The 18,049-nt window shown below is 35.6% G+C and overlaps 1 protein-coding gene across 2 annotated transcripts in view; it reads right to left on the reverse strand.

The window, feature by feature from the left end:
• Positions 1–5,377: 5,377 nt before the first annotated feature.
• The window catches only part of CHRM3 (cholinergic receptor muscarinic 3), a 167,680-nt gene continuing 155,008 nt past the window's right edge, over positions 5,378–18,049 (reverse strand). For both annotated transcript variants that reach the window (XM_065729837.1, XM_065729846.1), the window contains one exon: positions 5,378–9,907. In XM_065729837.1, the coding sequence (XP_065585909.1) occupies positions 8,089–9,907 (1,819 nt within the window). In that variant the 3' untranslated portion in view covers positions 5,378–8,088. The remainder of the gene's footprint in view (positions 9,908–18,049) is intronic.

Consider the following 18,049-nt stretch of genomic DNA (forward strand, 5'->3'; position numbering starts at 1 on the left):
TACATAGTGCATGTTCATCAGACTCCTGCGATGTTATCTCTGCTTCTATCACATAAATACACAGTATCTCCAAGCAGAGGCAGGAAGCCTAAGAGTCTTTTTTATAACAACTTGTCTTAGTTTCCGTGGCCCACGCCCTTCCCCAGTAGGATGCAAATGGCAGGAGCTCTTTTCCAGCTTCATGCTGGACAAAATCCTGCGATCTTTAGAAGGGAAGAAAGGTGCGAATCCTGGAAACAAAAGTGATATGAAAAAAACCCTGTACCTTCATCGCTGAGCTTGTACAACTTCAACAGCCTTCAACTGCAGAGCATCATTGAGAAAGAAATGAATAATAATAGTTCATATTTTTTAACCTTTAACTTCTGAACAGGCACTTTCATGTGCTGCGCACACTGATTCCAATGATCCCTCCCTATGCATCTTGCCATTGAGAGAGTGCTGAATACATTCTTCTATTCCATATTTCACCTCTAATAACAGCAACTGCCAGTCAATATGCATTGTAGATAGTACAAAAATGACACGAGAGTGACATTATTTAAATTACTTATTTAAATTTCTCTTGCATTCAGTAATATAGTAGTTCCTCATACTGACTCATTCCTGACTCACAGCAATAGGCAAAATACATGAACTTAAGTCTACTCAGAAAATACCAATAACTGTGGAAAAATGTGCAACTAATTATGGAGCTATATTATTTTGAAAACATGTCTGGAAAGACCTTCTATCACATTCAATGAAGTGTGGAGGTCCATTAACAGACGAAACAAATTCTGTTCTTAGCCTATGGTCAGGAAACCACACTGATTTTGAATCAGCGCCAAAGGAGCCAAATATTTACTCAGTGATACAGCCACAGTAGAGAGGTTTCGTACTAACAATAACCAGTTGTAAAATAAGCATTATAAATGAAGATATGAGGCAGGCAAATTGAATGTATTTCTAATTACTTGCTTTTTCAACTTGGTTCACTATGTTTACGTGTAAAGAAATTAAAGTAGGAAAGAAAGGAAGTGAAAAGAAGGGAAGGGGTCTGAGGAACAAAGTTTCACTGTGATATTTTCTGGGTATAATGAATTTTCCAATAAAATTTCCCATTGGATAAATGCAAAACATTTGGTTTGCTTGCTTGTGAAATTCAAAGAACTTTGCTTCTTTTTAGTGGAAATTTGGAAATGCTGACATGAGTTTGACCTATATATACTTTCCCTCTATCCCTGTTTGTTGTTTCTAATTCATCAAAAATATGAAGAGACTTCCTTTTTTTTTTTTTTCTTTTTAAATAGGACAACACAACATTTCTTCTTTTCAGGGGAATTCTGAAATAAATATAGTTTTGCGTACTTTAGAACAAAAAATTCAGATATTGAACACCTAGTTTTGAAATCCAGAACAAAACTCTTCAAAATTCACTGTGTGTGAATTTTCATTCTGGAGAGAAAACAAAACAAAACAACAAAAACAACAAAAACAAATATTCAAATCACCAGGGGAAAGAATTTCCTTCACTCTAGCTACATCTGATTTAATAATATTTTGCTGGTGCTAAAAATGGGATACTTCTACATTGAACTACATTCTTTATTCTCATGGTGTTGACCATTCTGAGTAACAATGATAATAATTCTTCATTAACTACAAATTAATGAAGGCTGTCTCCTCATCACTCTGATACCTCTGGGCTGGGTCACATTTGAGGGGTGACTACAGTGGCTCTGTTAACCCAGGGACTTAATTCGAGGAGAAAAATCGTTTCAGGAGGACTGGACAATCTGAAACCTAACCAGAAATCAACTTCTTGTCTGAAATATTTCCATGAGAATGTAACACTTTCTGATCTTTTAAGTAAATTAACTATGTTCCTATGAAGACTTGAAAAATACCTGTAAGTTCTCTCTGTACAATAATATCACAGCCTCATCTATTATTCATGTTTGAGTAATGAACATCAGAACATTTCAGCCATTTTGTCATTTCAAAAATGGCATTGAATTCCTGGAAAATGTAGATATGTGTGTGAACATGTACACAGACCCTGCTTCCATATGAATGCCCAAATGTTTAAATCACTGTAGTAAGGATCTCTCCCTGGACATTTAAGAGGGGCATCAGGCTGCCATGCCATCATGTATCTGATGGGCATACATGCTCTCAGCTTACAAATTCATTCACACACTGACTATTCTTGGGCACTGTTTATGTGTGTTTATTCACTCCTATGTGCAGGGAGGATGTGCATATCTATAAAACTTTAAATGTCTTGATCTTTTAGCAAGCTTATTGCCAAGTAAACAACACAGTATATCTTCACTAGCTTGGAAATAACTAGCTTTTCTCACCACAGGTCAGCTGGTTTTACCACTATTTTTAAGACCTTTCCTGAGCCAGCATCATATGTCTCAGTTAAACTCAGTTAAGATTTATTGTTTAAAAAAAACAAAACAGAAAGAGATGAGTGATCTAGATATACTTACACTGTGCATCTCTCAGCCTTACCAGGAAAAGTTTTTAAAAATCGCACAATTCCATCTGTGAGATTTGCAAATTGCATGTAAGAGAAATGGCAGAGCAATAGCATGGCATGGGGAAGAATGATATTGTTTTCCTCTCATTTCTAATGGAAACAATGCTATTCTCGTTACCTTAAACAACTTACAGTGGTGGCTTGCTTTATTTGCCCCTTCCAGCTCAAGCTGTTTTAACAGATTCCTGTAACCATGCTGAGAAACAGTCAGTGATGTCCACATGAATGCAGAAGACTGGATTATACTCTTATGCGATCTTAGATAGAATCCACTCTTAGAAATAGAGGCATTCATTTATTTTCATATTTGGCAAAGCCAGAGTTATTTTAATTAAACTAATGGAGTTGAACCTAGTGGATTATTGATGTAATAACTTAGTGTGTGAAATCTGGCCATGCATTTCTAAATTTTGGGTAACATCCAAAGAACAAGAACAATACACAGAAAATAGCATGCTCAGAAAGAAACACAGTGATTTTGAAAAATATGCACTAAAATGTAGAAACATTTCTTGCAGCTAAACTGAGCTGACCCAAAGTGTCCAGTTAGAACTGATGAGGCATCAAAGGCAATATTTACTGTGGCTGACAATTTCAGCATAATTTTGTAAATACTGCCATATACACTGCTTTAGATGTGTGTGCATCTCTCTGTATGTAGATACACAGCACACTGTCATACTTAGGTTATTCTTCAGAGATATACAGAGTACATATAGATGTTTGGGTACAATATGCATGCTACATGATGTGCACTTCCCTTATTGTTACTTGTACTGCTTCCATTATAGTATCTCTGTTGGGGCTAACTGAAACTCTGATCATTTTAGTATTTAAAATTAATTCAAAGATCTGCAAGCACAAATTAGAGTATATCCGTAAATAACCACAGCAATCTTTCTTGAAGAAAAAAAAATAATAATCTGCATTGTAATATATTTTAAATGCAGTAGGGGTGGTGAAAAGTAGAAAAAGTCCTGAATATCAATTAATAAGTTTGCCAGTTAGTTCTGTGAAGATCTATCAGTGACATCAAATACTGTGCTGATGGAGTCCAGCCACAGGGTATAAAACTGTGGTGCCCAAGAGTATGAAACAGAATAAAAATGTGCAGCTCCAAACACTCTATTCTTATCAATTTGTTAAAAAAAAAAAAAAGCATGATTGAATTACTTATCCTATTTATGCTCACGCTAAATATGGAATGCAAAAAAGACCAATTAACAGACAATGCAAAATTAGTATTTTGCTCACTATCTGTCTATGGAAATAAAAAAATTGAGACCCTACAGATGATCTATGGCCGGTAGAAGGGAAAAAAATCACTTCTAATTCTCTGAAAACCTGAATGTCATGTATGATTTAGTTAAACTTCCCAATAGAAGTGGCTGAAGTGGTGTTTGCTTGGGCAACTAGATAAAAGATTAATGATTACATATATACATATATATGTAAAGGTTCCTGCTTCATTCCTTCTGATCAGTCTTTTACATTCTTAAGAAGAAAGTATCCAATCTCAACACTAAAACTCCTGGAGCTAGTAACATGCCCTTGGAGCAGTTTAACTTTGCAGGGGATATTTTGAAAGGGAAGAAAGTCTGAGACTAAGACAAGCATGCAGAACATGTTATGAAAAGAATCTAGGAACCATTTGGAGAAGAATGAGATTTTAGAATCTCAAATACAAAATTGAACAGAGGTGTATAAGATGCTCAGGAGGGCAGTGAAATGCCGTTTACAAATGGCTTAGCATAATACTCCACAATTACCCATACTTCATATGTGGCAGCATGATGACGTCCAGATACTGAAAATAACTGATGCTGCTGATCAGGAAAATAAAAAAAAAAAAGACCAAAAAATCCTTTTGCTTTGATGTTTGTATTCCATGCAGACAAACTGAGTGCACTTAAAGAGTTTCATTCACTTCTTATATACACAAAGGTGACGAGCCGAGATGTACTTGAGATTTTCTTACAGAAGAAGTAAGGAAATATAATAATCAATACAACCAAATAAGAAAGTGATGTTGTACGTAGCTGAAGAAGGTCATTAAATGCCTGAGAACAGTGGTGTGGGCATTCTCACAAAACTGATTTATTTCTGTAGGTCACTTATTGTTCAGCTGATATAGATCCAGATGTTCAGACCCTGGGAACTGCTCAGGCCTGCACTTGTTTACCTTTTGAACAGTTACTGACAGATCTGCAGTTTAAATTCTAGGAAGTGAATTCTGCTGTGGTAGGACAGAGTGCCTCATGTACCATAACAGCTATTCCTGAACCTCAGGATCAGGCATTTCTCACAGAATCTTTTCATTCAGAAGCAATAAACTGTCATTCACTTTTGCATCAGGAAAACCAAATGCATATTACAGTGGGTTTCATTGTCTTAGAACTGTTCAGTGGCTGACAGTGATTGGGGTCTATTCCACAAAGCTTTCTTCAGACAATCCAGTGGTTTCTGTCTGCCTCTCTCTTCTCATTTTCTGATCCTCTTCATAGTGAGTCTAATCCTGTGTTATTGCAATTAATGAGAATTATGCCTGACCACTGAAAAGCCAGCTTTTCATGTGAGGAATGTTTATGGGACTGAGCTGTTAGTCTGCCCTCAGAATGATGCTATCATGTTTCTGACTTGCTTTTCCTGAAAATAATTGCAATATTCCATCATTTGTACTTATAAAAAGTAGTGCTGTGTTGGATTGTACCTTTGGGTCTGCATCTTTCTTCTGAAAGCTATCATGTAGTACGCCTATGTTCATAAATAATATATCCACTTGTGCATGTAATTACAATTTATGTGTGTGCATGGGTTTAATGCAAACACGTAGACGTAAAGGATACAAATTAATTTGATCCCCTCTGTACTTGCAACACAGACATATTCTTAATATTTTATAGTGCATATTCCATTAAATAAATAACAAAATTTATCTGTGCTACAGTATGTGTATACGTACACAATTTATAATGCCTGTAGTAACATTTTTAAGCCTGTTCACACATCAAAATACAGGTTGTTTATTTCTATCTTAAAACAATCCGAGGGTTTAACTCTTCCTGTTATGTAAACAGTGATGACAGCTGCTTTCAAAGAAGCTTAACTTCATTAAAAAATAATAGTTTCCCATTGTAAAATCAATACTAATATACCATAAATCCCCCTGATGAACTCTGGCTTCCTTACATGCTCTCACATTTTGTGTATTAGGGGCACAGCACTACTCTAAATATTAGAAGATAATAATATGGCAATATATAGATATAGATATATATTTAAATGTTAAAAGATTAGTTAGGTCAACTTGAGTAATGAATATATTTCAAATATATGCTTCTTTCTATAAATAAAGGTATTTAATTTTCTTTGTAATGTGGGTGCCTTGCAAGTCTTTAGTTCTATGTGTCTACTAAACTCATAAACCAATTCTGGGCATCTTTATCTCAAAATGCACTCGTGACATATAGCTGAAGCTTTAACTTTTTTTTTTTCCTAACTAAACTTGTACTTGAACTAGACTTACAATATCATTTACAAGCTTACTTTTAGGTAGACATTTTAAACAACTCATACAAAAGAAAGATTTGTATGTCAAGAGTATTTGTTTTAGTGACAAGAAAGCTAGGTATACTCTATTCATTTCTCAAGCAGACCTTTATGAATCACTTTAAAAGGACATTACAGCTGAAGACTGAAGAGCAATATTTATCAACATTAAATAAAACATTTGGTGAAGTATGTATAAATATTTCTTCATATGAACATAACACAAAATTAAATAGTTCAGATACACAGACACCATTTAATATATTTCCACTGTTGTCAAAATCATCTGTAAACACCATCTCACACTGAATACAAAAGCAGCTTTTACATCAGTTCTGTGTTCACAACACTGATGCCCCTTTGTAAAAGAAATCTGTTTTGTTTTATTTTCAGAAAAAAAAAAAAAGAAGCTTAAGCAGTAAAAAAATTTTGGTCAGTTCAAAGACAATACAAAATTATCTTTCAACATGTAACTAAATAAGATTTAGAACACTAGTTTAAAGTACAATCCTTTCCCTGGGGGACCTCTGACTTCTATAAATCACACTGTTTGGTGCAGACCACATCACAAATACCAGGAAATACTGGTCATGTCTAAGCTAGAAATATGAAAGCCCTTTAAAAATTTTATTTATTAAAAATTACCAGGTTACAAATTGGTAATATCCACATTTTCTGAAACACCAAGTAACATGGCAATAAACAGATTTAGGTGCACTTCCACTATAAACAGATTTTGGAAAAGAAACACTTATATAATGAGTGTCCTTCACGTGCAAAAACAAAGGATTTCTTTCACACACAGTTTTCACATCTGAAGATCACCTGGGGTGAGCAGAAAACAGGGCTGCTGCACATGTCTGCACCCTTCTCGTCACTGAGCCCCTGAGCATTGATGGCTCAGATGTGAAGTCTCACCATCCCTACCTTACAAAGACAAATTTGTGCTCCACCCTGCATGTGACCAGCAATTTTTTTCACCTTAATATTCTTTAAAGACACGTGATCTCCTACGGGGAGAGATACTATGCTCAAGGCAAAGGTTTTACTGGGCATATGCCCCATTATAAAACTCTGTAGACCGGCTCACAGGCAACACTTTGGTTCTCTCCATTTGAAATGTGGACAGTGTATTTTGGTTGCAAAGATGAACCTGAATTTCAGGTGGTGAACAATGAGATAAATATTTATAATACAACTTTCTAATATATATATTTTAATTTCACTCACATGCAACAGTGATGCAGGGCCCTGTAAAACCTAGACCAATAGATTACCTCTTTCCTGGTATGTGTGTATCATAGAGGTGTGAATGTATTTCTTGCATACATACACACTCACACACACACACACACACACATATATATAACATGAGCTGCACACTTGGCGACCAGGAATCAGGGGTACAATTAATAATATTACACCAAAAGAGAAGTAGACAGGAAGCTCTACCTTGACAACAAGAAGCAATTTTGCAACCTATACAGTGTCTCAAATAATTTCATAATCCTGTTTTGCTAGCTTGCTACATCTGTGTATGACTTGAATTGAAAGTTGTTGGATTCCTTGGAAACAGAAGAGTTGGGCTAGCTAGATGTGCTTACCTGAGATCCCAGAGTAGATTACAATCAAAGAGCTGGGCAGATCAGTAATGGGTTTACAATTGCTATACAACTTCTTTCAAATTTGTACGAAAACTTTATTAAGTCTTTCATTCCGTAGTAAAAATGTTGAAGTTTGTTGGTTTTCACTGAATGCAGACTTCATTTTTATATTAAGCTGGATTTATTAAAAGGATACATATGCCTGGCAGCTGCTTTCATTCCTGATGTTCAAATGTTTGAATCAGCACCCTGTAACTACCCTCCCATCCCATCCCATCCCATCCTGTCCCATTCCAGCCTCTTCCCATCTCATTCCATCCTATCCTACCCCATCCCTTCCCATTGCATCTCATCCTGTACCATCCCATCCTCCATTATGTTTTCAGTTGTTTAAAAAATGCTATTCTATGAAGCCTCCCTAGGGATTCGCTTATGAAAAATGACAGACTGCCTTTGCTGATACTGCTGTTTGCGTCGTTTCCGTTTGTCACACTGGCACAGCAGTAACATCTTGAAAGTATTTCTGAACATTTTGTTACACAGTGCATAGCACACAGGGTTCACCGTGCTGTTGATGTAGCAAAGCCAGTACCCCAGGTTCCAGACAGTTTTGGGGACACAGCTGCAAAAGGTGTTCACCAGAACCATGATGTTATATGGAGTCCAGGTAATGATAAAGGCAAACAAAATGGCACTGAGTGTCTGTGCTGCTTTCTTTTCTTTGATGAGTGACATTCGTTTTCGCTTTGTGATTTGACTTCTGGTCTTCAAGGCAAATTTTTTTGCCAGAGTTGCTTCCTTGAAGGACAAAGGCAGGGCTGCAGATGTCTTGGTCACTGATGAGATGCCATCAGAAGCTGTAGCTGTCTCTGCTGACCCTGGCTGAATTGGAAGCTTTGAAAAGCTCTTCTGGAAACTTCCACCATCCTGAATGATTTTAGGAGGTTGCAGTTTAGGTTTCTTTTCCTGTGAGTCTGTGTCAGACTTCTGCAGTTCATCTGCTGACTCATTCAGATCTTCTGAGGAGGGCAACTTTGTGGAATTGAGAATGGCACTGTGACCAGGAAGCTTCAACACAATTGAATAGATAGCTCTGGTCTCTGCTGTGATGTCTTCTTCATCAGATGAGGCGGAATTTTCAAGGGAGGCAGCTGCATCATTGTTGTTCCAGCTGTCACTGCTGCTGTGCTCTTGATCTCCCTGGTCTGTGTTGGGTTCCCAGCTCTTCATTGTGAGCCAGAAGTGGCAGCGCCTGTACTTCCTTCGGCTGGAGCGCTTCATGCTCTGCCGTTGCAGCTCATAGCTGCTGCAGCTCCGGGAGCTGCCTGTCTGGTGTACAAAGCGTGCTGCCTCTGCCTCGCTGCCAGAAGCCTGCAGTCCTGCTAACTCTTTGGTGCGTTTCTCAGTCTCCTTGTAAATCCTCCAATACAAAATACTCATAATGGTGACGGGCAAGTAAAAGGCAGCTATGGCAGTGCCAAAAGTGATGATAGGTTCACTTAGAAACTGTATAAAACATTCATCAGGAGGCACAGTCCTCTTCCCAACAAAATACTGCCAGAACAAGATGGCAGGGGCCCAAAGCACAAAAGAGATGACCCATGCTAAACCAATCATTACTCCAGCCCTTTTAGTTGTTCGTTTGGCTCTGTATGTAAGTGGCCTAGTGATGGAAAAATACCTGTCAAAACTTATGACAAGGAGATTCATGACAGAGGCATTACTGGCAACATAGTCAATGGAGAGCCAAAGATCGCAGGCCAAATTTCCCAAAGCCCAGTGGCCCATAATGATGTATGTGGTGAAAAGATTCATGGAAATAACACCGATGATCAAATCTGCGCAAGCAAGACTCAACAAGAAGTAGTTGTTGACCGTTTTCAGTTGTTTGTTAACTTTAAATGAGACAATCACTAGGATGTTTCCTATGATGGTCACTAGTGCAATGATCCCAGTGAGGAAAGCAATCAAAACTACTTGCCAGACAGTGTGTCCACCCAGAGGGTCTTTGCTTGTGGCATTTAGGGATGTGTTTGTTGATTCCACAGTGGAGAAGGGAAAGCTCTCTGTGGTCTGAGGGAAATCATAGCTGCCAATAAGCGATGCTCCTTCATCAAGTAGTCCTGGTCCATGGGAATCCCTTTTCCAGAAGGAGCTCACATTTGAAAACAGGGGCAAGGCAGAACTGTTATTGTGCATGATCATTGTGGCTCTCTGACATAGTCTGCAGTGGGGAGAAAAAAAAAATCAAATTAATGAGTGAAGGTGATAAATAAAAAAGTTAATATATACATAAAATCTATTTAGCATCTTGAAAGATGTCTTCAAAAGCACAGTTGTTTGTGATACAGTACAAGTCAAACACATGCGTGATAGTACTCAGCATATGGCTGTGAGTAAATCAAAGCTCTTTGTAGCACTCACACAGTGCTTCATCAAAACCATCCACTAGAAGAACCAAACTCCCAGGAGAATTTGAACCTTCAATAGTATTAAAGTGCCCTCTAACTCTTAATTGAAATGCTTCCTAAAGAAAAAATGGAACTCTATATCTGAATAACCTGCTATTGTGGAGCCTTCAAAAACTAACTGCCAGATACATGCAGATACAAACTCTGTGAGACTGAGTAATTTCTGGTCCCCAGAACTCTCATGGCACAAGTAAAATGCAGCCCCAGGCTCTGCAGTCTCCAGACATAGATAAGGTGAAACAAAAATAGTTTTCTGTCTTTCCTTTAACTACAGAGATACAAGTTCAGTAAGATCTCACTATATGTCAAGTTATTGTGTCCCTGTATTACTATAAAATAGAAAGATCTTTTCTTTTTCAGCTATATTTCAGATATCTGATAAGGGCACTAGAGGTTCTCATCATCACTTTTTGAGCATGCCACTTGTTATTTTATGTCTACATTTTTACACTTGGATTAAGGATTTTACATGTACATGTAATGACTTAAAAATGTCTTTGGGGCAATACATGTTAAAATTTCCTTTGAAAGTCTGGTCTCTAGAGTTGGGGAAAATGTTTAGCAAAAGTATGTCAAAGCACTTATTAAACACTTTAGAAAAAGAGAGAAAAGAGCATGAAAGGGATTCATAATTAAACTTTAATCCTTTTCCCCAGTTACTTATGTAAAATGAAGACATGTTCGGAATAGGGATTTGGATTTCCCTTATTTCATTAACTTCTGCAGTCATCTGACTAGGTCTGTTGTAATAAATCAATTATATCATCAAGCAGAAAGAATTTTGATGAGAAAGTCTATTGCTGATGATAAATGTTGAACAAAGTATATCAAAGGCAAACATTTGTTTTCTTACAGAATTGTTCCAGAGTCAATATATTGCAGCATCAGAAAATAATGAGTAGCAAAATGCACTGATATTACAGAAAGTATTTAATGAAAAAATGGATGTTTTGGGTCTGGTTCTTTAATCTATAAATGTTGTTCTTTAAACTGCACTTGGTTTTGTCAGCAAGCTGTATGACACTGTGATTTTAAACAGTATATTTCCTTTACACATTCATTAAAAGTAACAACAATTTGTTAGTTTAGTTCATACATAATAATTATATTAACCATATTTTGGTGTTATGGACATATTAAGCTTTCTGTTTTATCGATAAAAGAAAAGATTACATTGTTACTGCATAGTCTAATTAAATCTACTTTGAAAGTATTCATTACCATTGTAACACACATACAACAAAAGCATAATACCAAAATATAATAACAAAATAATAACTCTAAATATTGCTCTGGGAAACACACTATTAAATTAAACTTCTTTCTAGATTGAAAGATGAAAAATTTGGTGCAATTCTGACAATTTATTAAAACAAGAACAACAAAATAAAGAGGTAAGAATTTTGTAAACTATAAAAGAATAATTAGAAAAAATCACAGTTGCTTAAAACTAAAATGACCTTTCATAAAAAACATTGACAGTCCAAATCCAATTTTCATTGGAAAGGAAATGTGCATGCTTGCATGAAAAATCAGGCAAAAAGATGTACTGAAAATTTGTCAATATGAGAGTTTTCTGACTCTCTTTTCAACATTGAAATATTGTGGAATATTTTATGCAAAACTACATAATATCCTATAATGTCTTCTAAAATGAAAACTTCATTTTCCTAAGGGAAAAAGTGACTTTTTTTTTTTTTTTACTATTCATTTCTTGCTCAGAAAAAAAGACTGAGAGAATGTGAATTGGCTTCATAGGCAGGAAACAGTGAAAATGAAATAGAGCATTAACCACATAACAGAAACAGTAACAGGCAAGCTGTACTTATTTATTTATTTATTTATTTCAGAACTAATTAAAAAAAAAACAGGAAATAAGAGTACAAGACTTTAACTAATCACAAAGATTACACTGACACCAGATAAAATGATGATTACAACACATATATTGTAAAAATGGATGTTAATCCTTTAGCAAAATATATACAACTAATTAGAATTCCCCACATTCTCAGCTCTGATTTTCACATTCCTAACTGAGAATAGAGAGTCTATCCCTTTCCCTGTGTTAAATGTTGCTGTAGAGGTGACTATCTTGACACGTATTTGGCTTTTTCTATGGCTATCACCCACTTGTTCTGCCTGCTGATTTAAAGTTTGTGGGCAATCTTATTACTGGATTTAGAGCAATCAAAATAACAATTCCTATCTGCTTAATGCAAGGCACATCAATTGTAACAGGGAGCGATTTGTAGAAAGGCAGAAAGAGGTCTGGATAAGAAGCACACTCTTGCTTTTCATTCACTCTGCCTCTAGCACCCTCATAACTGCTCAGAATACCTTGACCAAATAAGTTATTAATTGACACTTAGAATGGCTAGAAAAATGGAGATCTCGTATACTCAGGAATTACAAATCAAAGTATATGTAAACCCAGCATGCAATAACATATTTTCCTTCAAAGAAGACAGTGAAGCACTATTTAAGTTCAGCTAGCTGCTTTCAGTGTACAGGTGAAACAATACCCGTTCACATGTGAGCAATCACTTAAAGAAACATTGTCAATGTGCTTGCCAATTATTTATGGGTCAGTGTGGTTAGACACTGGATAAGAAACAGAATCAATGTAAAGTATCCTTGCAATGTTTCACTTAAGAACCAGGCATCTTTTCTACAGCTGTCAGAGAGGATGAATTCACAACCAGATAGTGTGGAAGAAAGCTGAGGTGTTATATTTGCCAAATATATGTTAGAACTAATTAATTTTATAGAGCATAGATACTATTCCACTGACATTAGAGACAGAGATCAGAGGAAGAAGGCCATAACATATCTCCTCAATGCACATACGTGAGTAAAAATTCTACAAGGTACATCCAACATTGTCAAGTATTGATTGAGAAGTCTGAAAGGTGATTTTCTTATGATGATAACATTACATTGCTTTTTCATGAAAAAGGGCAAGCTGGTATCTTCTGATAGGTGAGAAAGAACCTGGGAGAAGATGCTGACAATGGAATAAAGGAAATGAAGCTTTCATTAAAGAATAAAGATTAAAAATGGTATCCCTTGGAGATGACAGTAGAAATAACAGTATTACTAAGAAAAATAAAATTGTTGACAATTCAGTAGTGCATCACATTTTCAAAGTGTAATAAAAACATAAACAAATCTAAATGTTATTTTTGGAAGTTCAAAACAGCTACAGTTTGCAAATAACCTTCTATATCTAATGTATAAATGCATTATCACTAAATCCACTAAAACAATTGAGAATTCCATATAATTGAAGAACTTGAAATGCAGTTTCAATGTAAATTACCTAATAAATACTTTCAGAAACAGCATGGATTGAGTCACCATGAGGAAACCTGGGAAAACTTTACTTCAGTTACAACTTTCTGATGCTGAGAATGTACTGGAACTAAACCTTTATTTCTCAGGTCAGCTCTTCTATCTAGATGCGAAGTAATTGTTTCAGTGAATGCTTGAGTAGTCTTTAGCAGAAGAGTAACTGAGGAAGAGGCAACAGTGAGTTCCACTCACCCTAGAGATCTCAAATACCAAATGCAATCCTGCAAGCTGGAACTCAGCCTTCTAAATCTCACAGGTATTAAAGGGATTCCTATGTTTTCACTTCATAAAATGAAAGTTGCTAGCATGATGGTGAACATAGTCATTTGTTGTTTTGGCTCTCATCCAAGTTCCAGCAATCAAACTCTTTAACTCAATAAAAAAATCTATTACTCATATGTTCATCTGCATGGAAAAATCACTACCACCACCATCATAACATTTTCTATTTTGGATTAGCGTCGCCAGATTTTTTTCACTGTAGAAAACCAGTACAAGCTAAGCTATCCATCATTTTCCAAACCTGTTACACATTTCCTACTACCTGTATAAGAAGCTCTCCAAGGAAGCAGTGAATGCTCTAGGTCTGCAGCTCCAACAAAATTAGAGCTCATCCTGCAATGCAGACTGCTATCACCTCCCCAGCAAGCCAAAATCAAAATGATGAGGAGATAAGTGCAAGAGGATGCACAAATACATGGATAAGAATTTGCTAATCATTGGTATGATACACTGCTTTACAATTTCAAATCAGTGATTAACCAAGGAAACTCCATGCAGTGAATTATAAATAACGAGCCTTTAGAATGCTTGATACAGTTATCTAAACTAGAAGTAAGCACTGTTACAAAATCATAATGTGCTAAATTAAAAATATAGGCACATTTTAAAGTTTTCCTGAAATTGCTTCCAAGATTGCATGTAACTATTATTTTTCAAATCTAATTTTGCTTTTTAAAAACACAATCAGGAACTTTAAAATTAAAACCAAAAAAAAAAAAAAAAAAAGGGAAAAATGTAAGTAGGTATAATGCTGTTCACTCTTCTACATTCCTTACATCATTGCATCACTGTAGCACATGGTACAGTATTCCTTAAAAACATGTACGTGCTAACAGGAAGCAAAACACAATTGCCAGTGAGCTGGACATCAGATTTACAGTAACTTGTCTATACTGATGATTAAAAGTATTATATACTCAATACAGATTTTCATCTTTGCATAAGGAAAATACAAGCTACAGAAGTCTATTCTATCATCAAATCCTGGTACATTTGTAGATGATACAAACAAGCAACTGATATGCTCTTATACTTTTATAAATATACATATGTATACAATATGCATATAAGACTACGTACATACAAATATGTCACATTAAATAGGACAAAAGTACGCTTGTATATATAACTGCAGACGTGTGTTCATATATACATATACACATATAGATCTGCAGATATATACACAAATACTTCTGTCACTTTTCCAAATATTGTTATATGGAAAGACTAAATCTTTTGCTGATTAGCTGTCAACTTGATATAAATAAAACTGTCAAACATATCCCACTAAGGTGATAGTTGCAAACACTTCAACTCCAGTTTCTACCGTTTTCCTTCCATAAAGATGTTTTGCTTAATCTTACTAAAATTAGCTAGATTTAATAAGGAGCTGCTTTTGTGATTTCTGAATTAGATTTTACTTATTATTTGCTTATTATGTTGCTTCTGTTAGTGTGTGAAGCCTAGTAATGAGCATGCTGACTCATTCCCAGGGATGTGGTAGAATACTTACCGCTGAAGGCTTTCAATGTTCAATTAGACTGCTAGACAATAACACAAAGGCTCCCTCTTCCCATGGAATGTTGGATGTGATGATCTTTTGAGATGCCTTTCAATGTTGGTTGCTTTATGGTTCTATGATATGTTTCCTTTCCATGACTTTGGATAGTGCTTACAGGACCAAAAGCAAAGAACAAAATTACATGGCCCACCTGTCAGCCTCTGGATAGGGCACTGGAACAGGCTCCCAAAGGCAGTGGTCATGGCTCCAAGCTGCTGGAGTTCAAGAAGCATATGCACAATGCTCTCAGACACAGAGTTTGAATTTTGGGTGGTCCTGCATAGAGCCAGGAGTTGGACTCTACATTCCTTATGGGTCCCTTCCAATTCTAGACAATCTATTGTTCTTCCAGCCCTACAGTCAGCAAAAGGAACATCCCTCCAAAGCAACTTCAGTATTCCAGCTGAGATGCACAGGAATGCTAAACTGGGAGCATCTAACACTACCTAACATAGACAAAGAATATAAAAGCAGTATCTAAAGCAACATGGGAAGAGCCTTTTTATTCCTTAATTTTCCAATTAGTTTTTGGCAAACATCCACCATGCTGTTCATGTTGACTGCAAGGTCTTTGCTCATACTATCCAGATGTCTCTGCAGCATACACTGTGGGCCTTGGATGCTTACATTACTTTTGCTTATACAATATTTGTTCTTTCAAACACCTTTCAGAGAGAAACTTGAAACATGAGCTCGAGGTGTAATGTCCAAGGTTACCAAGATTAACAAGGTTAATAGCAGCAGATTTGCTCACAGAATTGCACTTCTCAGTCTCAGGCACCTGCACTTTGCAGTTATTATCTGAACAATTCCTGTAGAAGAAAGAGAAACCTTCAAAAGCCAGAACTTAGATGGGCCTTAAACTTTTGAATTACTGAAAACAAAAACAAATTAGGTCTTACTTACTTAAGATTATAGTAAATATTGACTATCAGCTATAATGGTTAAAGCGTCGATGTGTCTTCATATGAAGAGAGGCAATTAATTAAATTCCAGGCATTCTCTTTCAGAGAGCCTTATTAAAATTACACCCCATCTGTCTAATTGATATTTCAGTAAACAGACATGCAGTCCAAATCCTATTCAGAATCACAATCAAATATTGAGAGTTTAACTCACTGACTTAAATGATGTGTATTGTAGGTATATGGGGACAGGAAAGCTTGGGTAAAGAGCTGGATATGACATTGAATTTAAACATGAAATTAGATTGAGATTACAGGAGAAAACCAGCCATTCAAGTATCTTGTTCATGTAGTACGGATGAATAATTTTTCCTGCAAGTAAAAACCTATCCATCTCAGAGACTTCATTTCAGTATTCTATTGTACATACATTTTTAACATAATATTACTTAATATTTTATTACTTACTCTTATGATGAATCCAACACATGATCTAAAATTTCACAGTGCAGTGTGTAGATGTGGACACTTAGCTACATCTTTGTAAAAAGCCATCCATAGACTCTCAATAAATTATAATTCTCCCAATAAAATATTTAAATATCACATACTAAAATGATGGTTATGCGTAGAAAAGTAATTGAAATTCTTACCCTTAATGATATATTTTTTCTAGATATTGTTAGATGCTAGAACGCATTGACTGAACAGGGAGAAACATGAGCCAACGCAGAGAGAGAAAAAAATCAAGATTTTGGATCTCATTTCTCTTCTTTTCCTCTATACCACTCTTTATAAAACAATATTCATATTTGAGCAGATCAGTATTTGTAAAGTTCATCCAAGAAGTAAGTTCATCCAAATCATATGCTAGATAAAACAAGTAAATTTTACCACAATTGTAATCCAACCCTACTTTTAGTAATCCTTGAATGCATTTAAAATCTATACTGAATGTGAACTTTAAGAATCTTTAAGAATATTTACAGACAATAACAGATCTTTTAAAAATACCTATTTATTGTATTTAAGGAAACTGCTTTAAAACAATGTAATCAGTTGATTCTGTTATAAAAAGAAATACATACATTGCTTTGACTGTTTGCCCACTGACACAATGCACTATCAATAAAAACTGGAAAATAGTACAATCATTTTTCAAATATCAGAGAGGACAGAGAGCCTGGACACGGAGCTTTAAAGAAGACACCTGACACACTGTTCTCAATTTCTTTTGCCTGCAAGAGGAAAATGAAATGACAAAAGGCTATCAAGCTTTGAAACAAGGAAATAGAATTTATTTTTTTTCTGGAAATTCTATGTAGGGAAAATTAATCATCCAAAACTAAAACAAAACAAAAACTAAGCATCAACAATAAAAACAAACCCCACTATAAATAAAAACTCAAACCACTACTTCGAATTTCTGCCTTTTTTAAAAAAAGAAACAAAAAACAACAACAAAAAAAAAGGGCATTTTTTTTTCTTTTTTCCTTGGGAAGGCATTTCATTTTCAGCTATATTCAAGCTGAACTCTGTGGATTTCATTTATTTATTTATTTTTGACAAATGCAGCTGCAAGTAGATGAACTATGCTTTTTTATTTATCTAGAGGGAATTATAATAAAAATTGGTGTTTACATAAAGTTCTAGCAAAGAGCTACTTGGACCCCAGCCTAAATATAAGGATTAACCAGCCATTACATCCTCTTACACGAGAGATCTCTGATGTACATCATTTACATGCGCTAACAAACACAAGGTTGAAGTCATCTTGAGTGTGGTAGAATCCT

Source organism: Cyrtonyx montezumae, unplaced genomic scaffold (genome assembly GCF_038088225.1).
Source record: "Cyrtonyx montezumae isolate F1298 unplaced genomic scaffold, pur_monq_1.0 scaffold_0, whole genome shotgun sequence".
NCBI lineage: Eukaryota > Metazoa > Chordata > Aves > Galliformes > Odontophoridae > Cyrtonyx > Cyrtonyx montezumae.